At 40.0% G+C, this 25,958-nt stretch overlaps 1 protein-coding gene across 1 annotated transcript in view; it reads right to left on the reverse strand.

The window, feature by feature from the left end:
• The window catches only part of SH3PXD2A (SH3 and PX domains 2A), a 251,693-nt gene extending 232,299 nt beyond the window's left edge, over positions 1 to 19,394 (reverse strand). Inside the window, exon 1 of the mRNA XM_070945171.1 lies at positions 18,860 to 19,394. Within this exon, the coding sequence (XP_070801272.1) occupies positions 18,860 to 18,931 (72 nt within the window). The 5' untranslated portion in view covers positions 18,932 to 19,394. The remainder of the gene's footprint in view (positions 1 to 18,859) is intronic.
• Between the last annotated feature and the right edge of the window lie 6,564 nt (positions 19,395 to 25,958).

The raw sequence follows: 25,958 nt of genomic DNA on the forward strand, positions 1-25,958 counted from the left end.
AGGATCAGGTGGCCATTCTGTAAACTTCCTCCAGGGAAGCCCTGGTGGACCAGGCCACTGACGTGGCCGCACTCCTTGTGGAGTGTGCCATAATATTCCGGGCAACCGGCAAGGCTTGGACTGAATAAGCCGTAGTTATGGTAGCCCTGATCCACCGGCCAATGGCCGAAGAAGACAGCTTGGCGCCCATGGAAGAAGGCTGGAAGGCGACAAACAGAGCTCCCATATGACGGAAAGAAGATGTGCGGGCAATGTAGATCTTAAGGGCTCTGCGAACATCTAGAGTGTGCCATGTTCGTTCTAGTCGGTGCCTAGGAGAAGGGCAGAAATTGGGAAGAACAAGTCCTTGCGATCTGTGAAAGACAGAGTTGATCTTGGGAATAAACGCCGGATCCAGACACAGGACCACCTTGTCCGCATGAAAAATACACAGGTCTTGTCGAACTGACAGGGCCGCCAACTCAGAAATCCGGTGGGCTGAGGTTATGGCTACCAGAAAAGAGACCTTGAATGACAGGAATTTGAGGTTCACCTCCCGAAGAGGCTCAAAGGAGTGTCCAGTGAGTGCTGACAATACCTTGGTAAGGTCCCAAGTAGGTAACCTGTGTATGACTGGAGGCCTGAGGTTTGTAGCTCCACATAAAAAACTGCGAATCAAAGGGTCTTTAGACAGAGAGACAGCTGACGAGTAAGACAGAATAGATGAAATAGCCTATACCTGGAGCTGTAGAGTATTCAGAGAGAGACCTGAAGAGAAACTATCTTGTAGGAAACCAAGGACTTGAACTACTGATGCTGACGTGGGAACGATACTGCGCCGTCTACACCATCTGGAGAAAGCAGACCATGTGGCGTCGTAAATGCGAGTGGTAGATCCACATCGAGAGGCTTGAATGGTTGCGATGACATCCGGTGGAACCTGAGCCTCCGTCAAGAGGAACCCCTCAATCTCCAGACGGCTAGCTGGAAGGACTGTGGATCTGGATGAACTAGCCATCCTTGTAGGAGTGATACCTGACTGTCTGGAATTCTCCAGGGCGGGGCCACCGACAGGGACACTAGCTCCACGAACCACGGATGACAAGGCCAATGTGGGGCCACCAGTACCAGTTCCGCCCTCTCTCTGATCAGTTTCCAGATCACCCTGGCTACAAGAGGAAAGGGAGAAAAGGCGTAGAGAAGGATTCCCTTTGGCCACAGGTTGCATAAGGCGTCGACTGTTTTCGCTCCCTGGGCGGGGAAACGGGAAAAGAAACGGGGTAGTTGATGGTTGACTGCCGAGGCAAACAGATCCACTTGAGGATGGTCGAACCGTTTGGAAAGCTCCTGGAACAGACGAGGATGTAGTCTCCACTCTGCCGGGTCGATTGTAGTGCGGCTGAGGGAGTCCGCTTGAACATTGGAAACCCCCGAAATGTGTTCTGTGTGGACAGATATTAGGTGGGACTCGGCCCAGAGCCCCAGCCGAAGAGACTCCTGAAGAAGAGCTCAGGAACGGGTCCCTCCTTGTCTGTTTATGTGAGCTTTGGCAGTGATGTTGTCCGTGAGGATGAGGACATCCCTGCCCTGGACCTGGCCCCGAAACCCCTGAAGGGCTAGGAAGATCGCCCTAAGTTCTAGGAGATTTATGTTGAGATCGCATTCCTGTGGGGTCCACCTGACCTGAATCATGTGCGTCTCCAGATGAGCACCCCAACCTACCAGGCTGGCACCCATCGTTATGACTAACCGTTGAGGTTCCAGGAACGAGCTGCCCTTGGAGACATTCTCTGGTGTCCACCACTTGAGAGAGTCGACGGCGTTGCTGGTCAGATGAAGTAGGAGGGTTGAGAGACTGTTGAGGTTTCGCTGGTAGGGCAGAAGAAACCACTGCAACTCCCTGCTGTGAAGACGAGACCAGGGTACTATACCATCTTGCCTAGCAGGTTAGACAAGCTCAGTAGGGAAGCTGACCTGGACTGAATAAACCTACGGGCCATATCACAAAGACTATCCTGTCGATCCTGGGATAGGAAAACCTTAGCTGACACCGTATCTATTACAGATCCTAGCTGCTGAAGACGGGTAGATGGAGCCAAATGACTCTTCTTCCAATTAATGGAAAACCCATGGGTCCTTAAGATATCAAGAGATGTGGCTATGTCCCAACAAGCCTGAAGCTCAGATCAAGAAAGGATGAGTATATCATCCAAGTAAAAAAGAATCCTGACCGGAAAGGAGGAAATGTGAGAAATAAGGGCTGCCATAATTTTAGTAAATGCCCTAGGCGCTGAGGATAAACCAAATGGAAGAGCTTTGTACTGGTAATGTTTACCATTGTAACAGAACCTGAGGAATCTATGATGGGCAGGGAGAATAAGAATGTGTAAGTAGGCTTCCATTAAATCAATAGAGGACATAAAATCTCCCTCTCTAATAGCTAAAAGAATAGTGTGGAGAGATTGCATCTTGAACCGGCGGTAGATTATATACCGGTTCAAAGATTTTAAATCAAGAATAGCCCTCCAATCCCCCGAAGGTTTCTGCACTAGGAATAAACGGGAATAGAATCCCTGACCCCATTGGAAAAAAGGTACGGGCTGGATGGGCTGTATCAGCGAAAGGTGTTCAATGGCCCCCTCAACACGAGCACGTTTGGTTCTATCCAAGGACAAAGGACAGCACAGAAAACAATTGGGGGGACTGGAGCAGAACTCAAGAGCTAGGCCAAAATGAATAGTGTCTTTAACCCAAGAATCTGAAACCGTGTTATCCCATATGTCAGCAAAAAAGGATAACCTGCCCCCAATCCTAGAATCAGGAGGAGAATTAATGGGCTCGGTGAAAGAGCCAGCCTCTGGAGCCTCTGAAAGGTCTCTTGGAGGAGAACCTGTACCCCTGTCTGACCTGAGATTCCTGTTGGTGAGGTCCTCGTGGATGAAATGGCCGATGGGGACGTTGCGGGTAGAAACTGGAATCGTGGGCCTGAAAGGATCCCGAACAAAAGGAAGTCTGTGGGCGGATCTCCGACCTTCTAGAAATAGATGGTAAAATCTTACGATGATCCTTAGTCTCCACAAGGAGGGGTTCTAGAGGCGCCCCAAACAACTTGTCACCCTGGAAAGGAGAAGAAGCTAGGCGCCATTTGGCTCTTTGATCTGCCTGCCAATTTTTGAGCCAGAGGAGACGCCTAGATGTAATTGAAGAACCTATAGCTTTAGCAGAGAAACGAGTTGCATTAAGAGTGGCATCTGCAGAGAATTCCACCGCTGCCAAAATCTTGTTTAAGTCCTGGTGAGACCTATGATCAGTGGCTGGAATTCTCTCCTGAAGCTGTTTCAGCCATAGGATGGTAGTGCAGTTGAAAAAAGAGGCCGCAGAAGAAGCTTATACAGACCATGAGGAAACCTGATGTCCTTTAATGAGATTTCGCTCTGGTCTTTTGTCCTCCGAGCGCAACACCTCTTCAGCTGGCCCTGAAACTGGAGACGATGAAGACAAAGCACTACAGGAGAATCTACAGAAGGAACCTGTAATATATTGGAAAAGTCAGTTGCCAAGTTATAGAAACGTTTGTCCAGAGAATTAGGAAGAGGACCAGTACTTGGGAAATTCCATTGTCTTTGAACTACGTCTGAAAACAGTTTGGGAGCAGGAACAACTTCAGTTCGAACAGTGGGTTCCAGAAAAACAGATGTTGTTGGATCAGAGGACAAAGAAGAGGAACCAGAGCTAGAACTGGGAAGACCCATACGTGTAGTGGTTTGAGCTTTGAATAACAATGATCTAAACATCTGAGGCTTGAATAGGCCCACAAAGGCAGGCTGGTCTGGTTCTAAGCCTTCATCCTCAGAAAGTTCTTGATCTGGAATGATCTCACCCTCAGATAGAGAATCCTGACTTTCAGATTGAGGAGAATCATGAGATTCCTGATGAATTACAGTATCTCTGGATTCTTGATGCCTATGAGAATGGCTCTGATGACTCTGCATCTCTGAAGCCTCAGAAGGAGCTCACTGATGAAGACCTTCAGCGATGCCCTGGTGGATGGCCATAGAAATGAGGGAGGCTACAGCAGGAGAAATTTCTGGAAGTAGAATGATCACCCCTCCCCCCCCCAATTTCAGAACCTGACTGAACAGGAGCAGTCAGAGCAACATCCTGAGTTTCAGCTTGAATAATGCTGGACTCTGCTGTGGATACTGGAAAAACAGTGGAAGCATCTGCCAAATTTGTATCACCTTGCCATGATCTATCTGGAGATAGAGAAGGAGTATGAGATGGCTGAGATCTAGCAGCCTGAATTTCTGTGGGAGAAGCCATTACAGAGAGGGTGGGGGCCTGGGGAGGGCCTGGGGCTTTGTTCTTATTAGCTTGAGCCTTTTTAAAAGCCCTTTCCATGGCTCTATGGCGTCTTTCCTCATCTTTAGGGGATTTAGATCCTTTAGAAGCAGATGAGTGAGCTACTTTAGCAGCGGGGGGTGGGGGTGGGGAGCAGTCCTCCCCTCTTTTAGGCCCATGCTGCTGCTTTCTTTTGGATGACTTGCGAGAAGCCTTAGAAGGAATAGCGTCGGCCATTTTGAATTTACAAGTTTCAAGTTCCAGATATTCTTAAAGGTACAGAAGCCTCCCACAGCACTAATTAGCACAAACAGTTACAGGGGATTGAAATCCCAAATACTTGCTGTTGTAATGCTCCCTGAGAAATGCTGCGATCTCTAGCCATCCGGCTTGGCGCGACAATCACAGGCGCCAAACAGCTGTAGAGTCGAAGCCCTTAAATCAGCTCACAGCCCTTCAAAACGCTCCAAAAACAGCTCCAAAGCCTCCAAATGCCTCCAAACAAATATTAAGGGCTCAGAAATGCTGCAGAGCAAGTTTATGGGCAGAAAATGCCTATGGTTCTGCCAGCCGGCAGACCAAAGCCACTCAAGCGGCTCAGAGCGGTAAAAATATTTCTCACTCTAGCAATAGTCAATTTAGAAATAACAGAAAAGAAAAGAAAAGAAAAGAAAAGAAAAGAAAAGAAAAGAAAAGAAAAGAAAAGAAAAGAAAAAGAAAAGAGTAAATACTCTAATTATAGTAGAGAAACTACAGACACGACTGTCCCAGAGAAGAACGAGTCGAAAAACTGGACTACACAGGAAGAGGCGGGATTTAAGAACTTTTCAGCAGACTCGGTCCCATTGGAGCAAGGCAGTGTCACTCCCCAGGCATGACTGCCGTGCCCACCGTCAGGAGAAGGGGGAGACTCTCTGCAGCACACAAACTTTCATTGCACATATCTGTCCCTGGGGCCGTAGTTTGAGGACCCCTGATTTAGTGCAATATAAAAAATGCAAATAATTTATCTGCAGACCACCAAAACTTTCTCATGCACACCAGTGGTCCACAGACCACCAGTTGGTGACTGCTGGCATACATCAATAAAAACAGTCAAAGTCAACAAAAATATAAAACCCAGATAATGAACCACAATCTCACAAAGCTGAGGCTGCACACAACAGACACTCACTCTCCCAGCAGAGTGGACTCAATTACCATCCTGGCTCACTGCACATAAGAAAAACATTATATCTTATTTGGGCTTACATCAGTGGCTAACACAGCACATTAAGACAAAGCATGACTTTTAGTTTGGCTTACCATGTAGATGGGTTGAGGCGTTATAATTGGCAAACTGTGATTTATGCCTTAGTATGCTATATGAACATGGACAATTGTGATTTATTCAATAACTGTGTTTAACAAGATGCAGATGCCTGAATATTTATGTTTATTGCTGGCTAGAAACCCCTTATGAATTTTTGCATACAAAGAAAAAATACACTTATGATATAAAGTTTTAATCATTATACAGATTATAGAAAGAAGAGAGGTATGTAACCATAGAACAAGAAGTGAATTATTAATTGTACCTACAATTGCTGTAAAAATCTGAACTATTTCTTTGAATCTTTATTTTTCTTTAACTTTTTTCCCCTTTCCTTGCCATTTTAACTTTCTCTGATTTCTTTTTCTTACTTTATACTAGTTTGTATTAATTTTTTATCTTCTTTAAAATCTTTAATAAAATTCAGCAAACTGAACACTTTGGAAACTGATTGCCTTGCTATTCTCATCTCAGTTACAGGATTTGTGGTACACATACATGAAAAAGCTGAAAATGGTTCCTAAATAAGGGGAAATACATCTGAAACTCTTGTTAAGGTGCTATTCTCTTTCAAAATGTAACAATATTTAACTTATGTTAAACTTGTAACATTTATAGTTTTGGATAGCTTGATGATTCCATACAGACACTAATGCTAGAACAGAAGCAAAGGAAAAATACACTTGTATCTGTTGTTATATAACCTTAAGGAAACTTGGCAGCCGTTAATTACTAAAATAAACAATTGCTCTTGGCAATCATCTCTACACCTCCCACTAATTCCTAGTGGTTTGTGAGATTCTCAGGACCGAAATCTCTACAGCAATATGGTGTAGATATGAGTTAGATGTACACCTTTAAGTTTGATTTCAGCATGGGAGTCTAGATGATTTCGCCACTTTCTAAAATATCAGGAATACTTGATCTTGTAAACAAAAAATAAATAACACCGATTTACTATTGTCTTCTCTGGCAATGTTCAGCTGAAACCATGTTGTGAAGTTCTAGATACAATTGGTCTGCATGTGTGTTTGTACATCAATATGCAGCTTTAAATAATTTTTGCAGACTCCCAAGAAGTTCACATGGGATGAGATCTCTTTACTTGGTAGTCATAACTCTTCAAAGATAATGCCAGTACCAAGTGAAGAAACAGGGACAGAACTGACATGGGAAAGAATTGTAATTGACGTCTTTGCAGGCTTGCTGATGACTTCAAACTCCTGGAAAGTCTCCGACTAGAACTGGTCAGCAATAATAATGCATAATCTCTTGGCTTGCTTGCAAAAACTGTGGATGATTTTTCACAGAGACTTCTAATAATTGTTGAAATATCCTAGCTTGCCAAAGTATCATGTATTACATTTACTTACAGCTTGGCTTACAAACTAACATGTTTCTACTCTTGTCACTGGAAGTCTGCTCCCGTGAGGTCATCAGTTTGTGTTCCCAGGAATCTTTTGCTAAACACTGCTCACAAAAATGCTGGTCTCTTTATTTATACAACTGGAAAGGCCCAACAAAGCTTCCTGGGAAAGCTCTAAAATCATTAAGCTGAAAATGAAATATCATCCTATGACACCTTGCACAGAATTCAGCATACATATAGGTAGGTGTGCACAGTTCTTTTAGAATGATCTTGTTATAAATGTGCATTATGAGTGCTTGTGATTTATTCTAAGAAGTATGATAATAAAGTTGCTATTAGCCCTTGATTTTTATTAGAATAGTCTCTCTCTAAAAGTGGCATGTTTAAAAACATTTCTTTCTTAAAGTAGTTAACCCATATGTAGATAATTTCAGTTTTGCAGTCCAGGAATAAAAGGAGAAGAAAACAAGGGTAGCAAATAGGGAAATTATATCTACTTATTAATGACAAAACAAAGCTTGAGTTGTGATTAGGGTAATTAAATGTTTTTCATGGCAAAGAAGCATCTTATATTTCATCATAATATTTCTTCAATAATTCTAGAAGGAAACTTTCGAGAAAAAAATAACTTGGTATGTTATAACTTTGTTTCATTTTAATGTTTACATCAAGCAGTATGCAGCTAAAATGTGCTAAAATGTTCTTATCTCACAAAAAGTAAACAATCTTATGCTTTCTGTATTCTGCAAAGAAACGTTTATTACTTTTTTCGAATTTAAATTCACATCAGACAATTGGTAGACAGTAGCATGGTAGAGCATCAAATTTTAGAAAAACTACAAGGATAGGTAATGGATTACCATTATATCTACTTAATAGTGTAATAGAAGCTAAGAAGACAGATATGAACAAAAGCATTAGGTAACCCACCCAGACAGAATCCTATCTATCATTGTATCAGGATGATAGTACCACTTATATCCTACATTCAGTACTATATATGATTTTCCTGCTGGATGGAAGTAATGGGTTGGTGCCAGAATTCTTTTATTTTTATACTTGGACAATAACATTTTGGAGAATCCAACAGAATCATTTTATTGTCTGTTGATTGATACACAATCCTATGACACCTGACCAATACATGATCCAAATGAATTGAATGATATGATATTCGCAGATAAGGATGGATATGGGTAGTCCTCAACTTATGACCAAAATTTCTGTTGCTAAGTGAGACAGTTGTTAAGCAAATTTTGCTCCATTTTACAACCTTTCTTGCCATGGTTGTTAAGTGAATCTAGCTTCCCCATTACTTTGCTTGCCAAAAGGTTTATTTATTTATTTATTTATTTATTTATTTATTTGTTTGTTTGTTTGTTTGTTTGTTCAACTTGTATGCCTCCTTTCTCTGAAGACTCAAGGCAGCTTACAATGCATTTAAAAACCATATATAAAAACATTAAACATTAAAACATTAAAAACAATTAAAACCCATTCACACCATTCATGGCTGGATTTTGCCAGATTGCAACAGCGAGATCAATGGCCCCAGGCCTGCTGGAAAAGCCAGGTCTTCACTGCTTTTCGGAAGGCCAATAGGGTGGGGATGGTCTGGATCTCAGGAGGTAACTGGTTCCAGAGAGCTGGGGCAGCCACAGAGAAGGCTCTCCCCCACGGGCCCACCAGCCGGCATTGTTTAGCTGACGGGACCCGGAGGAGACCAACTCTGTGGGATCTTACTGGTCGCTGGGAGCTATGCGGTAGAAGGCGGTCTCGAAGATAACCTGGCCCTGAGCTATGTAGGGCTTTAAAGGTAATAACCAACACCTTGAATTGTGAAAGGTTGAAAAAGATGATCACATGATCTTGGGACATTGCAACCTAAATATGAGTCAGTTTGCAAGCATCTGAATTTTGACCATGTGACCAAGAAGATGCAGCAAGTCGTAACTATGAAAAATGGTCATAAGTCACTTTTTTCAGTGCTTATGTAACTTTGAATGGTCACTAAATGAACTGTTGTAAGTGGAGTAACACAAAATCATCCAACCAAAAAGATACATATTCTTGTTTGCTCACTTCCTCCACAGGCAAGCAGTTCGGTGATGGCTTCACCAGTCACCTCAGTACAGGTGGAGCCACAGATCCTCTGAAAATAGTGGTGGCTGACTGGGCTCTACAAAGAAGGCTACCAACCCCTGCAATACTTACAGTATTAAAACTAACCCAGTTAGCTTGGTTCTAAAAGCTTAAGGAGAAGATGAGCAAGGGAACATTTACCTCATCCTACTTCCCCATTCTTTCCTGAATTAAGTCCTTGCTCAACACTTCCCTCCACATGGATTACACATGGACACTGCAATCACCCCATGCTTAGAAAGATTGTGAAAATCACCTGCTTGCAAGAAGTTACAATACCACAATTATAGTATTGTGTTAAAAATGATGCCTTCACCGTGGGGTAGCTGCCATATAGAACGCTGGATGGCTGATTATTTTTATTTGCATGTGGGATACTGTGGTTTTGTTTTGTTTTTTGTTACTGCAGGAACTGTAGTAGTTTATAGGGCTAGAACTGTTTCGGATTCATTTTTGAACAGCTCGAAGGAGAACTAATTGGCTCATAGTGTTCATGGCCTGTTTTACCATTTTGAAGCTCAGGGAAGTGAAGACGTCAAAGGTAGATTCAAACTGGTTTATGAAGGATTATAAAGTGGAATCAAAATGAAACCTATGTTGTTTAGAACTGCTTTAAAAGTGCAGAAAAAGCTAAGAGAGTTAGGCGGGATTGTCACCATCTGTAGGTAATTTCCTCAATCTACCTCATAATAGTAAGGCTCACCTGGTAAATTGATCTTGATTTCTAAGCATAAACTAAAGTTCTATTGTCATTTCAGAAGGCCTATTAGCTAAAGCTAAATTTAACTGTGGCCAAGGTCACAGCCTTCTGGAAACTATTCTGAATGTTAAGTCTCTGTTATAAAATAATACTTCTAGTCATACAACAGCACATATGAACATTCAGTGCCTCAGTGAGCAGGCACCATATCTCAAGTTTCTTTTGCCTGGTTACATTTTCCACAAATATATTTGGCATATACCAAGAAGCACATGGCACAAAAATGCCATGCTGCTATTTTTGCCTCTTTACCAACCCTTAAGGGGAAAAAAAACCAAAGCTGAGAATACTCATATAAATTATAGAATAGTATGTTAATCAGATTTAGTTTGATTAATTTCTGTACTCAATGCCAAGGTTCTTTCTCATGTGGCTGCAGAAGGGGGGGGGAACCAAAATGATTACAGAGACACAATATCTAGAGAGAAAGATCATAGTCTGGGGCCCCTCTAGGACTTTATCTTTGTTGTGAATAGGAAAAGAGTTAATTAACATGACTGACTGATTTTATTTAGTGCCAAATAAACTCAGAACTGTTGGGGGGGAAAAATTTTTTCTTTCTTTACTATTGATTTTTGTATTTTTTTTTTCTGTTATTCTTTAACAATAAAAATACAATAAAAAAAAATTTTTTTTAAAAAAGAACCGTTTAGGGCTCCAAGTAACTTTGTCGGATATAACTAGCTGGATCACAAATTAGGGTGCTTTCTTGATTTACTTTCTTTCAAGTAAACAGGATAACTGGATTAGAATGTCTGAAAAACTTCAAAGCTCAATTGGTTCCTAGTTTGAAAGAGATGCTACAACTAATTTAATTGATGAAGCTGAAATCCTGTTAAGTTCTTATTTTTTTATTTTTATTTTATTATTCATATTTCTATGCCTCCCACTCTCCAAAGACTCTGGGCGGCTTATACCAAAGACAGTATACTAAATAGCATATTGCCCCCAACAATCTGGGTCCTCATTTTACCCACCTTGGAAGGATGGAAAGCTGAGTCAACCTTGAGCCGGTGAGATTTGATCCGCTGATCTATTGAATTAGCAGTCAGCTGAAGTAGCTGCAGTACTGCATCCTAACCACTGTGCCACCTCTGCTCTAACAGCAGAAATATCTGCAAAGGCAAACTCCAAGCTGTACAAAGCTTGTTAAAAGTAGAGGCTCTTGTGGTCTTTGTTGTCTACAGCTGAAGACAGACAGAACTCCAGAATCATTGGATTATAAATGCCTATTCCAATCTTTTATTTGCTTATATTGAGTCCTTATGTCTGTGGTATTAACTTCGAGATGCTTTACCTATAGCTGAAGAATCTCGAAGTTAATACCACAGACATAAGGACTCAATATAAGCAAATAAAAGATTGGAATAGGCATTTATAATCCAATGATTACTGAAAGGAGAGCTTGGCCTTTTGAATTTGCTCTTATACCTGAATTAAACCATGTATGAATTTTATTTTAACAACAGAATAAGTTTGAGCCAGCAAAGCAGGACATATATTGAAAAAGAAAATGACCTAATCCTGAATCTTTTGCTTGTGGGATTGCTGTGTAGCATTTGTTTGTTTGTCCATATTGTTTCCCATTCTTGGAGTAATTAATAATTTAAAAATACTAGGCAACCACCTCACAACACCCTGTTTGCATATGCAACTTACATTGCTTTCCACATTTTTCTCTCATAGTATGAGAGAAATTGGAATTTCTGTCAATTAGTTTTCAATCAGTCATATGTGTAAGTGTGTGTAGATATAGATATTTATTTATAAAAGGTATTGGCTGCCCATTTTACCACAGGGTAACTTTGGGTGGTACTTCTTACTTTAATCTAAATATGTAAATTACTGATTTATATCTTTTCTATAGATTTCTATTTTCACCAATACTCAATGATTGTTGATCTATTCTATAACTACAACTTTGTCATAATTTCTATGGTTACATACTCCTCACATGACAACATTAATTTTTCTTGTTTCTACTTTTCAGGAATGTCAAACTCGATTTCATTGAGGGCCACATCATTGTTTGACCTCGGGTGGCCAGGGTGGAGGAGCAAGGGTAGACATGTACAGCTCAACATCACTCCTGTTGGGGGCGTCAATGGTGGCCTGAGCGCTCTGCCAGCGAAAACAGGCTCCCGAACTCCATTTTTGGCTGCCACGGCCTCCTGCAACACTCTGCAGGTGAAAACGCATGCGGTCCTCCCGAGCTCCGTTTTCACTGGCAGAGGGTTGCAGGAGGCCATGGCAGCTGAAAACAGCTCGGGAGCCTGTTTTTGCTGGCAAAAGCACCATGGACCAGTCCTTTACTGTTTCCAGGATGGCCCCGCAGGTCAGATCTAAGTACCCCATGGACTGGATCTGGCCCCTGGGTCTTGAGTTTGACACCCCTGTTCTATATCTATGTTAGGATTAACTGCAATTACAGGTAGTCTTCAACAGTAAGAGCAAAGGCAGAAGATGTAAATCTGATCAATGTGTTTCATACAGAAACAATCCACAAGAGAATAAAAAAGAAAAGCCCTATGCCTATTTGCAGGAATAATAGTTGCTAACAAATGACCATGTCAGACAAAACAAAGCCACAAACTATGAGCCAACCTCCTGTATTTACAAAGACAAATTACCTTCAATACCTGAGGCTGAAACCAAGTTGGTAGCTCAGTTCAGAGACATCAAAGCACTTGATGACGTTTATATTAGCACAATATTGCAAACTGCTTTCCAGAACACAATCCTGTTTTGTTAAGTATGAGCAGTTTCCTTTCTCATGGACACATGGTTGTGAAGAGGAAGCAACATAAACATGGCTATTCACCAAAAACCAGCCTATATGCTTTCTAAGAGCAGCTGTTTCCACCAAAGACAACTGATACAGTTAAGTACCAAGGATCATTACTGAACTGTACTTCACAATTACCTATAGAAAATGTAATTTTTAGATTGCAAATAGCATTGAAGAATCCTAGATTCTAGTTCTGTTACACAATGTTCCCCTATCAGTTCTATTAGAAAATTAGTCTGAAAGAGAAAATATTACTTTCAGAAAGCAAAGAGCAGCATACAAAGCTGAGTAACTTAGTAAATAAATAAACACTTTAAGACGTGCCAGATTTTTTTTAAAGAAAGTCCTTTGCTAATGCAATCAGCAGTCCTAAATTTAACATGGTTTCCATATGAACCTGACGGGATACAGACTAGAATTTTTTAGAAAAAATATATTTCCTTATGCTGGATCCATACAAACATGCTACCTGACTAAGCATTTCAGGTTAAAATCCACCTTGTTCTTTACCGAAAAACTTTTTTGTCTATAGCCTTCATATTTCATTTCTTCCTCCAGTTTGGTTTAATATTCTTAAAGTATGTTTAAGCAAACTTATTCCCAGCTCAATAAAATGCTTGAATAAATAAAAATATCCACAGAAACACACACATTTTGAAAGCCCATGAAGATCCCATGGACAGGGCAGTTCTATAAGCCGCTCACATTTCAGCCACTATTTTCAAAGATGTGCTTTTTATTTTGTGCCATCAATGACTGATATTCAACATGTTTTACTATTTGGAAAATATTCCTTCCATTTATAGAAGGGGGGGGGAGACTGTTATGTCTAATTTTTATCAGTTTTTGTACTACCAGTTGTGTTGTTCTGGAATGAACTTAACTTCTCTGGAACAGATTTAACTAGTTACGGTAATTATAGATATTACAAGATAGGCTGTGTGGTGGTTCTAATTCATGTATGTTCTAGAAAACATGATGCATCTGCTTCTTGAAGATGCTACATTCCCACCCCCACAGCATCTTCTAAGAATCAAATCTAAAGTACCTCACTGCCCAAGTTCTCCTTGTGAGAGAGCATTCATGGAATAAATGGAACTCTTTTTACATAAATCTTTGGATGAAATCTGATTAAGTATTCTCCAGCATAAGGAAAAAAAAAACATGTCCCAACAAAATCACAAAGATTTGAGCAAAGAATTCAGGCAAGTAAAGGAGAGGCACAAGATTAAACATCTACAAATTACATATATGTAGACTTTCTTAAGTTTGATGACATGTACATTTCCTGGTACATGATAAGATTTTAGGTGGCTCTTCATGATTCACATTCACAAATATTTAAGCATGTTGTTCCCTGTATGCTCTCTAATATCTAAGATAAAGTAGGAGATAAGAATGAGCAATTATATACTTAAAGTGACCTTTGTGCAGCATTCACCTTGAATAGGAATGCCATAGAAGAGGTATGGGGTTTTTTTCCCCAAAGCTAACAAAAATAACAAAAAGCTTTCCACACTGGAACAGAGATATTCAAAAAGACTAAACAGAGCACATGAAAAAGCCTGAAGCAAGCGTTATAACAGCAGCTGGATTCACTAAACCGGCACTAATGTAGAGAAATGAAGAAAAGGCATACATCCATGTGCATTTGGTCCATATATGAATTTTGAACATTTTGTTTAATATATGTATATATTTTAAGAGCATCTGTAATGAACCCAGTCTGCCAAAATCAATCTGATATATCAAGCAATATGGTAGAAGTTTGAGAAATCAAAGAACATCCTCTGGGCATTTTGAATGGAAAGAACAGAAACTGAAGTGCAAATTAAATTATAGCAGCATTAATCATTTTATGTAGAAATATATCTCAGCTCAATAAGTTCTAAGATTTCTACTGTTTGACTGCATTTCTACAATCAGAAGTCTAATATCCATAAAATCAAGATAATATTGTTACCACAGAATGAATTTTTTTCAACTTTTTACATAAGAAAATATACAAAGATGGTTACAGGTTTGTATTCAATCAGCCTTGAAAATAACATCATTAAATGGAGAAATGTAGCAAAAGCACAATACTTTTAAAAAACTTCTAAAGGTACAACACAAAATTAAGTTACTCAGCCATGCACAGCCATAACACATGCAACAGAAATGACCATTGTAATATTTAATATTTAGTACCATTGCTTAAGTCTAATTCTCTCTGCAACTTCTGATCTTTCCAGATGTGCCTCAATTTGAAAAGTACTGTGGTCACCATCCAATCAATTAAGTATACAGTCAATGACTGAGAATAAATCTAATTAGCAGAGAAATAGCCATACTAGTTCTGTTGCAGAAAAACCAACAAATTTCCACTCATTATCTTAAGCAGTGTATCTGAAATATTTATTTCCAAATCAGGCTAAACCTAGTATCCAATCCCAGTAATCCGTGGATTTTTTTTCAAATGGGCATGTGCCATCATCTTATGTTTTCCATTCTAACTCTGAAAATTTCATCAGGATTTGTCTGGCTTTCGCCTAGACTAGGTGTGCTGGCTTTTAAAATCATCCTTCTAGAGCAGCTATGGGAACAGCTCTATGGAATCCCTGAGCCACATTCTCTTCTTTTGATCTCTTTACAGGGCATCTTGGATAATCCATCCATCCTCTTTTAAAGGTATATAACCTGTCAGAAAAACAATGCTTATTTGTTGCTTCTTCTATCTGACAAGGATTCTGACATATCTTCCTAGATTGCCCAATTCTGTGCCTCTATTAGTTCTATGTGATCCACTTACACTGAAGATTATTGCTAATCTTGGTGATCACCACTGTTACTGTATTTGTATTACATCAACATTATGGTATGTTTTCTTGTATTTTATGCTTTCTTTTAACTTATATCTGTAATTTTAAGTTTGTTTCTATGTAGTGTTTTCTGGCTAAAGGTCATAGTAAATATTTGTTGTTGTTATGCATTATGGCGCAAGCTTTACTACTATCATCTTCATCAGCTTTATGAAACATCTGCAAGTAAGTGTAGAAACCCTGAAGATTAGCAAGGAATTGGAAAGACAGATGTGTGGGAAGGAATTGCTCAGTGATGCTTATACAATTAATGAACAACAGAACTTGATTTTTTATCTAATAAAATTTGCATAGCTAATTTGAATATCCTTCTTATACAATCTTATACATGTTATCCCAAACTTAACCAAAAGGCCATTAAAATGTTAATGTTACCCCTTTACTTGGCCCGATTTCTCCTGTCCCAGCCAATATATTAAGCTTACAATATTTAAAATGCTTTGATCAGCATCATCTACAACAGGAATGTCAAACTCAAGGCCTGTGGGCCAGATCCGGCCAGCGGGGTGCTTAAATCTGGCCTGTGGGGCCAGCGTGGAAATAGCAAAGGACCGGGCTATGCTGCCTCTGGCAGCCAAAATGGGGCATGGGGGAAGACTTGCAAGAGGTGTCCATCCTATCTCCCCCACACCGGCCGGCCTGTGAAGAACTACAATGCTGATCCAGCCCTCGAAGAAATCCAGTTTGACATCCCTGATCTACAACCATGCAAACCCCAGAATTCTGGAAGTTACAGTTACAATGCTATGTTAGACAGAAGCCTCTCCACCCATCCTATAAAAGAACTGAAATACTTGAAATATTTATCCTGCAGAATAGAGCCTTTTGATCTCTATCATTCACTTCTGAGGCTGACTTGTGTTTTGCTTTATATATGCAGAACATGTGATTATTTCTATTACTGGGGTAACGTCTGGACAAGTAATATTTTTGATTTTAATGGTTTTAAGGAGGGGCACACAACAAAAATTAAGCATCATAGGGATGAAAAATTAGGGATGCCCTGGATGAAACCTAAATTTGATGTAATTTAATTCATTTTAATTTTATTATGAGCTACACATTCTTTATTTGATTTCTCCCATGTACTTCTCTCACATATCAATTATAAGTAAGCAGCTTTTTTCAAGGGATTCTGGTAAAACCCAAAGCTTTTGGATGGGGGAGCATGGCTTTTGGTGCCTCATTATGCATGTCTAATTTAAATGGAGATGAAAAATATAAACATACAATCAGTTATTTAGCTATTTATTACTTATGACTACCAAATAAAACCTCTATATGTTGGGCAGCATGTTACTGAAATGTTATGGTTTTGAGGGGGAGAGTAAGAGAAAGGAGAACTGTTTTCATGCACAGCTTATGAGTTTGCAGGAAAGGTCTGGCTAGTTCACCATGTAAATCACTGAATGACTCTTAATTTATTCCGGAATCAATTTTTTTTTATGGTCTTACATTTCAACAAAGTGTCTGTTAGGAAATGGCTATTGTCTAACTAGTTGGTCAGGCAATATATAAACTATCAATACATGTTCATCAAAAGGTATTATATTGCTTTAAGACTGTATTGCATCATTCTGTATCCTGATTGGCTAAGCTCTGTAGCCAATGTACTTAAGGGGAAGCCTGAATCATGGCTTGTGGACACTACACCATTTTATCTGCTTATTTGCTGTTACTCCCTACCTGTTCTCTCTGTATGATCACTGTTTGATCATTGCTACTTGTTGCTTTCTACTATTTATTGAATGTTTTAATACTGAACTTGTTCCCGTTTGAAACTCAAGAAGAACTGTTTTATTGTGTAATAACAACAACTGGTAAGAAGACTTTGTACTTGGAATATCCCTGAATTGATATTTTAACTATCGCCTTATCTGTGTATGACTTGGATTGTTATTGGACTTTGCTTTACTTTTTTATAAAAAGTAAAAGACTAACACAACTCAGTGTGTCAGTATATTAACTGTGGTTATTCACTCTCAGCCACTTTCATGTGCATACTCAAGGGGTACTCTGCTCAATAACCATAACATCGGTTATGAGCCAAGAATATCCTTAACAGTGTCCTCAACTTCAACAGTTGAAAACCCAAGAGAACAGTCACAATTTGCACTATAAATGAGTTTCATGTTAGCAGTACCACGCACATGTCCTAACTTGCACTCCATTGCTTACTGCTCAAACTGGCTCAGTTAAAGTGAATTTAAGTTCATGCATCATCATCGCTTAGATCCCCATTAGAAAGTCCAGCAATGGCATTTAGTAACTACAGGCTGACTGAAAAACTAGGATACTCACTTTGGAAAATTACAGAAATTATGCTTCTTAATTTATGTCGGACAACATGCCTTTTTGATTGCTGATTTGTGAGACTGAAGTAAGTGTCCAAGCAAACGTATATTGAATTCCAGAAGAACAGAGTTACAAAAAATGTTTCACAAATAGAGAACAAAGAGAACCTAAGGGCATTGTACTAAATGCAAAAGGGGGTTACAGCTATGAAGTTGGGTGAAATACAGTAAATTGGTATAAAAGTGCCAGATGCACTTCATATGATTCTATAGGAACAGCAATTAATGGTCAGTCTAAAAGGCTCTTTTGATTTATAGTGGCCCTGCCAATAAGAAAAGTCATGGATGCAAAATAATGTTTCAACAATTCCTACCAGTGTTTCTCAACCTTGGCAACTTTAAAATGTGTGGACTTCAACTCCAAGAACACCCCAGCCAGCATTCTGCCTGGAATTCTGGGAATCAATGCCCATACATCTTAAAAGTTGCCAAGGTTGAACAATGTGACCTACACCAACCAGTCATGCCAGTTCCTAGCATCCTCAGCTGAAGTACTGTAGCAAAGGATTTCATACAGATTCCAATTCCCATTTTAAATGACACCACAAGTGGTCTCATTTTACACTTATACCCATTTGGCTTATGCCGATTCCATTGGAGAGGCTTTTACCCCCACGTGTTCCATAAGTTTCTGATGTCCAGTTCTCAGGTTCTCTCATCACATGAGACATACTCCAGAGAGATGACTGCCAAAAAAAAACAAGCAAACCCCTTTTGCTGTCCTCTTTGCCGAACCAAAGGTACTGCCAAGACAAGTTTGCAAAGGGGAAGGAACACATGCCAAGTGAACCCTCTCCCACCTGCCTCCCTTCTCAAATTCTATCTGGCTCAGTGTAGTAATAAACCCAATAGCCAAATCGGTAAAAGGCTTCTTTCCCCTTGTCAGGACCCGCAGCGTTTTGTACTAATAGGCACCAAGGCCTCACTGCAAGCATTATTCATCCTGTACTCACATAGTGCTTGGAAGGATTTCGCCTTTTTTCCACGTCCACCACATTAGCATCCAGCACAGTGTAGGACAGCATCTTCGTCCCCAGGAAAACCAGGAAACGCAAACACAGTCCAGATGTATCCTTGTATTATGATGACTGCGCTTATTCTTTGGTTCCTCGGCACTCAAGGAGGATTTCCTAGGAAAACAGAGCCTCCTCTGCCCTCAGCCTAGCTTTCTTTCCCTTGCTCGTACAAAACGGACAAACGAAACACCTCCGACTTAGGTTTCCCGAATACTTTTTTTCCTTTTTTAAAAAAAACAAAACACGCGGGAAACGACCTAAATACGGCCGTATACCAGCGCGTCCCGCAAGCGCAGGCACATACGCGCACTTCAAACTCTTCTCCGTCCTATGCAGGAAAATCTGAATTGTCTTCAGTTACTTCCAATATTTCATCCTGGTGGAAAGAAACTCTTCTCGTCCGGACCGCATTGGAGCGGACGGGCGGCGGGGAGGACTTCAGCTCTGAGAAAGGATCAAGTTCTGCACACCCCCTTACACAAATCTCGCGTGCTGCGTTTGTGTGTAGTGTGTGTAGTGTGTGTGTGTGTGTGCGCGCGTACATGCATGCGTGTCCGCTCCTCTTATTAGCTCTCCCTGCCTGCCTGCCTACCTCTTGCCCCTCCTCTTGCCCCCTCCCGCCTACACCGGAGTGAGTCGCCGCCGTGGAGTTATCCTCGGCCCCAGCTCCTTGTCTGACAGCGGCTGTTCTTTGACAATGCTTCCCGCTGCAACCCCGACTGCCTGGGGGGCGGAAAGGGAAGAAAGGGGCAGGCCGGCAGAAGATACGGCGGGGCTGGTTTGGATGGGGAGGCGAGCGAGTGCGCGGCTCCCTTCCTCAGCTCGCCTCCGGATTCCCGCTGCCGTCGTCTTCGCGGCGAGGCAAGGGGCTGGGGGGCGGGGCTGGCTGAGCAGGAGGGCCGGCTGTTTGCCAACAGAGGAGGCGGAGAGGACGGCACTGCCTACCCCCACCCACCGGCAGGAGAGCGGAACGGGGAGGGGGCCGGTCACCTCTCCACGCCCAAAGCCCGAGGGAAGCTGAGATGGGCGGCGGCCACTTTGAGCGACTGGTCGGCCGGCAAAGGTTTGGCACGGGCAGGAGGAGGAAAGAGGAAAGAAGCTGGCATTTCAGGCCTCGCTTCTTGTCCTCTGCTTTCCCCCCCCCTCCCCCCGTCCCTCCCTCAGGCTGCCTGGCGACAAGAGAAAAAGTGAGACGGCGGCTGTGTGGTAGAAAAGAGGGGCCGGAATGTCTCGGATTCTCGCTTTATGCAATTTAAAAGAACCCACCTCGGATGCTCTTTTTTTTCCCCTTCCCTACTGGGCGCTCTCCAAAGTGCACAAGAAACCAAGAGGGTCTCGATTATATTGCACTAAAGGGCAATATAATCCCATTATAGGGCGCATAAGAGTAATAGTCTGGTTGGCCTGAATACATTCTAGCCAGTTTCTCTCAAAAGCACTCCCCCCCTTTCTCTCTCCCTCTCCCTCTCCCTCTCCCCCTCCCTCAATGAATTTACCCAATCCGGTATCCTAAATGCAGCCATATGCAGGTAGACTGCCCACCTAGGGCTCCGGATTTAAAAGTCCCTGGTGATGATCTGCCCTAGACAATGAGACAGGCTAGATGTGACTTAGAGATTTCAAAGCATATTTTTGATGACAGAAGCTGCTGCTCATGCTGTGGAGTGCAGACCGGGTCTTCTGCTCCAAAGGGTCCCATGAAGCAAAAAGGAGAGTTGTTTGCTGAGATGGGCGGTTATAGAAATCAATCAAATAAAATTCCAAATACATATCCAGAAGATTTACCCATGACATGAGAGAATTCAAGAAGCACAAGCTAGTGGGTGCCAAAACGTTGGATGATATTTTCCAATGGCCATAAGCCATTTATTTGAGTGGAATGGGGAATCTGTGGCCCTGCAAATATTACTGAATTAAAATGCCCAACATGCCATCAACTAGCTGGGGCAGGAGGGAGTTGAAGTTCAGCAATTTCTGATGAGCCAGTGACTTTCCAGCCCATGTATACTTGCTAGGTAGGCTGCAGCATAGGCCAAATTTGCTTGGACATTCTCTAAAATTGGGCTTCGTTCAGCTGGCAGCCTTTTTATCAGTTTGCATCAGAAAATGAGATGGGAAGCAAATCCCTTTCATCAACTGTTCTCTGTTAAGCTCATCCTCTCCCTAAATTGCATGCAACCATAATTTTATGGCTTATAGGAGGAGGAACCTAGATGCCTGAGCTTGTGCTTTTCTGCCCTTCCCGTTCTTCTTCTTTTTTTTTTTTTCCCTTTCATGTTATATTTTTTTAGATCTTGTGGCCAGGAACTGTTTGGTTTAGGTTTTCTTTCTTTCCACTGACTATGTAAACTTTTCAGTGGGCCTTGTAGGCTGAAGAATGGGGTATAGATGCTTCCCATATACAGATTAATTAAAAAATCAATAGAATGAATACAAGATTACAAAGAATCTCCAGTTTATTTCCTCATCAGTTAGATCCATTTTTACAATTGGTTTAAATACCAAAAGCAGGAATAAACAAGCCTTTGCCTACTGGCTGAAAGACAAGAAAAAAGGGAATTCCAGTGCCTGAAGCAGACATCAAGATCTTTCCTCATGCTCCCATCAAACAGTTCACTCAGAAGCTGTTTTTTCCCTACCTTTTTTAGTAGGTAGATGCTATTAAATAAGTTGTACATTACTTGGAGTCTCTCATTTATTAGCAATAGCTTTGTTACATCAGGAATGTTAAAAGATAGATTATGCCTTGCTAAACTGCTATTCAACATACCCACATTCATAACTAAGAAATATAAGTAATGCTCTACCCACACACACAAACACACACATCTTATAACAATGATGCAGTCATTAAGTCATCACAGACCAAAGCCAATTTTACAATCATGTTTATTGCAATTGTTAAGTCACCAGTGTATCACATGATGAAGTGAATCCAATTTCTCTCATTGACTTTACTTATTGGAAACCAGCTGGGAAGGGTGCACATCATGATCATGTGACTGCAGGATGAGACAACTGCACACAAATATGAGCCTGAGTGGCGTAGGAGGCTAATGCCTCCTACTCAGGCAGCATTTAACATCCAGCTGCCTGCAATTACTGCGAGTTCAATTCTCACCAGGCTCAAGGTCGACTCAGCCTTCCATCCTTTCTAAGGTGGGTAAAATGAGGACCCGGTTTGTGGGGGCAATAAACTGACTTTGTATAAAATATACAAAAGTATGAAGGCTATTGCTTAACGCATTGTAAGCTGCCCTGAGTCTCCGGAAAAGGGTGGCATATATATATATATATATATATATATATATATATATATATATATATATATGTATATAAAATTATGGTCATGTGACCATGTTGGATGTAACTTTGAGGACAGGTTGTTAAGTCACTTTTTCCAGCAGCAGCATCATGCCAATGTCATCATTAAACAAATGGTCATAAGTTGAAGACTACTTGTATTTGCTCTGTATTCACATATATATATCTGTGTATCTACTCCCAATTCTCTGCTCCAAACCTATGGTTTTTTAATTCATTTTAATTCATTGTAATTTAATCTGTATATTTATAATTGAATATTTGTATATTTAATTACATTCAGAGTCACCTTGAACCATGAAATGAGTTGCAAATACATTTAATAATACTAAATGAAAGAACTTGTAGTAACAGCAGAAATGGTAGACAAAAGAGCAAGAAAAATAAAGAATTGATGAGCTCCACGTAAAGAACTGCATGGATTTTGGTTGAAACTTTTGCCTGGTCTATGCTCACTATTGCAAGCCGTTTAACTATATACTGCAAGGAGATGAAATTGTAGAGTAGCTAACATCTGACAAAAACTATCTGATAATGAAAGATACAGCAAAAGGAGCATTACTTGCTTACCAACAACTTTCAAATTGCTAATTGGTGTGGTAGCTAATATTGTCCAAAAACATCTATTTCAAAAGAAGCTCTTTCCATCTGACCAGAAAGGCAACTGCGCAAAACAGCAGAAGAACTAAAGATCAACTCAATTGACAAGACGAATCTGGAAATAGCAAGAAAAGGAAGACCAATTTGAATGGATTGATTACAAAAACACCCCCGACTTAACAACCGTCAATACAAAAGACAAAAAGACTGTATAGTGGACATGGCAGTACATAGAAAAAGCAGAATGGATGAGAAGGAACTGGAGAAGAAAACATCAAAAATGCAAAGATCTGCTAATAGAAATAGAAACTGTGGCAAAAGAAAGCAAAGGTAGTACTAATAGTAATAGGCACTTTGACCGTCAGATATGAACCAATTGCCAATCATCTGAATTTTGATCATGTGATCATGGGGATGCTGCAATGGTCATAAGTGTGAAAAACATTCGTAAATCACTTTTTCAGTGCCGTTGTAATTTGTATATCATCTGCATAGTTTTTTTCCCGGGGGGGGGGGGATAAGCTATTGTATGATCTACCTCATAGAAAGTCCTCTGATCTTCAAGATATATTTGCTATGCTATAAAAATCTAGACCTTCTTAGAGGAAAAAGCAATAAAGAAAACTATAAAGAAGTAAAATTTAATATGCAGAAATAATTATAAATATTTAGTTAGGTGCCAAATGCTGTCTTAGAGCATTTCTCCCACCACCAAGTTAAAATGCTATTTACCCATCAAGAGATGGTGCTAAATGGTTCTGACATAATATTTGCCATTTTTATCCCAACCCTATCATATCCTGCCTCATTGTTTCTGGGTCATTGTCCTGATCTATGAATATGACACTTATTACAGGCAAGATTATTGTTTTTCTCTTCTGGCTTCATTGCCATTCCCTTTACAGAGTCACCATCCAGGAGTTTAAACTTCCACCAATCAGAGCATTGCATGTGGATGGGGAAGATTTGCCTTCAAGACTGTTGAGATGTCTCTAGGCTATTTTGTCTATCCTTTTCACAACTCATTTGAGCATGTCCTAAGAGAGAGTAGTGACATAAAGAAACATATTGTAAGACACCACAGCAAAGATAACTCAAACAGATAGTCCTTGTACCCAACTGCAATTGGGACAGGATCGTCATTCATAAATCCTAACAGTCATAAGTCTCGTTTTACTATTTATGGAAATCATTAATCAAATCACACAGTCATTAATCCAAATCACAGTGTCTTAAAACTAAATCCATTCTCCCAAATGGGCATTTTTTTTGCTGGAGAAAAGCATTGTAAATCATGGTCATATGACTGCAGTTATGCTGCAAACAGTCATAAATGTGAACCAATTGCCAAGCACCTGAAATGGAGTCATGATTTCACCAAGAGTCTTGGTGGTACAGCGGACTAAGTGCTGTTATGTAACACTTAGATGCCAGCTGCCTGTAATTAGTGAATTCAAATCTCACAGGCTCAAGGTTGACTCAGCCTTCCATCCTTCTGAGGTAGGTAAATTGAGGACCCGGATTGTGGGGGCAATAAACTGACTTGTAGAAACACCGCTTATGGGGGGGCCAAAAGCCCTAATAAGCAGGTATATACAAAAGAATGAAGGCTATTGCTTTAAGTGCATTGTAAGCCGCCCTGAGTCTTCGGAGAAAGGCAGCATATAAATTGAACTAATGAATATAAATTGAACTAATAAATGATATTGGGGATTTGGCACTACATCTTATGATGGCCAGGCTGCAAAGCCTACTTTCCAAGGCCATCATGACTCTGAAATGTCATTAAATCAGTGGTAAATCAAGGATAAGCACCTCCTTTATATCTGGCTCAGGAAGGAAATAATTGAAAGTGTCAAAAAACAAGGAAATTTAGAAATAACCAACAAAAGTTTTATGTACAATTCACAATAACAACAAAAACTGAACAACCCACTTGGTATGTATCAGTTTAAGCCAGAAATTGGTTTGATTCTTTGGCTGTTTTAAGAATCAATCGTATTGTATAAACACAGCAAACTAGTGTTTATTAATAGCGGTGTATGGTTTAGTGTTTTGTATGAACATAGGCATTGTATCCTCCAAAATATATTTTGTCTCGTCCTAATTCTTACGCCATGGCTACTTTTTTTAAAAAAAGGTTATAGACCTTTTATAGACTATAAACTAGCTATTTTTTATTTAATTGCAAGCATATAAATAATTGGAGCATATTTTGTATGGCATCTAATTGAATCCGTCTAAGCTTCCAAGGCCAATACAGAAATGTATAATTTAAAATGCAAGTCATCACGAGTAAAGTTACAGCATTTGTCTATTCAGAAGAGTGTAAATTAACTGAATGTATAACTCAGTTAGATTAAAATTGGCTAATATAAAGTTACCTTTCATGGAATACAAAATTATGAACTATCAGCTTATACCCCTCAATATCTTATTTCAACAAACAGGAAGTTAAACCCAACAAAATATTTTTATTCGGCTTTTAATAGAATTAATAATGTTAGTCTATCCTCTCCTTTCCCAATCTTTTGCACCTGTCACAGTGATTGGGTTTTATAGATATATAAATATGATATTTATATTTAATAAATATAAATATAGATATTAAACATCTATATTTAATATCTATAATATAGATATTAAATATAGATGGGAAAGGGGTCTAATATCCAAAGTTTAAGAGAAAGGTTAGCCAGATATTTACATCAAATTAAAATGAAATGAATTAAAGTCTCGGTTCTGAAGGAATTTGCAAAATTGTTTTACTGTTTTATTTTATTGAGGAAGAGAAAATGATAGATTGTATATGAAAGTATCCATAGGGAAGAATATATTGATTTAATCCAGCTCTATTGCAAATTGCAAATTGAGAATTTAATCAGGATATGATGGAAAATAAGAACAGCCAGGCCTCCACTGTATTATTTTATGAAAGTATGAAAAATCACCTCATGGTGAGATGGGTGGCAAACAAATTTAAATAATAAATAAAAAACAGATACAATACAAGGGGTCATAGTATCTCTCTAGTAAAACTCATATCTTTCTATAAACTGGATTTTACAGTTTATATGTTATATTAAAGATGGACAGACTTTTGAAGTTATTT

The sequence above is a fragment of the Pituophis catenifer genome, unplaced genomic scaffold (assembly GCF_029215685.1).
Source record: "Pituophis catenifer annectens isolate HBS135680 unplaced genomic scaffold, rPitCat1.0.hap2 SCAF_6, whole genome shotgun sequence".
NCBI lineage: Eukaryota > Metazoa > Chordata > Lepidosauria > Squamata > Colubridae > Pituophis > Pituophis catenifer.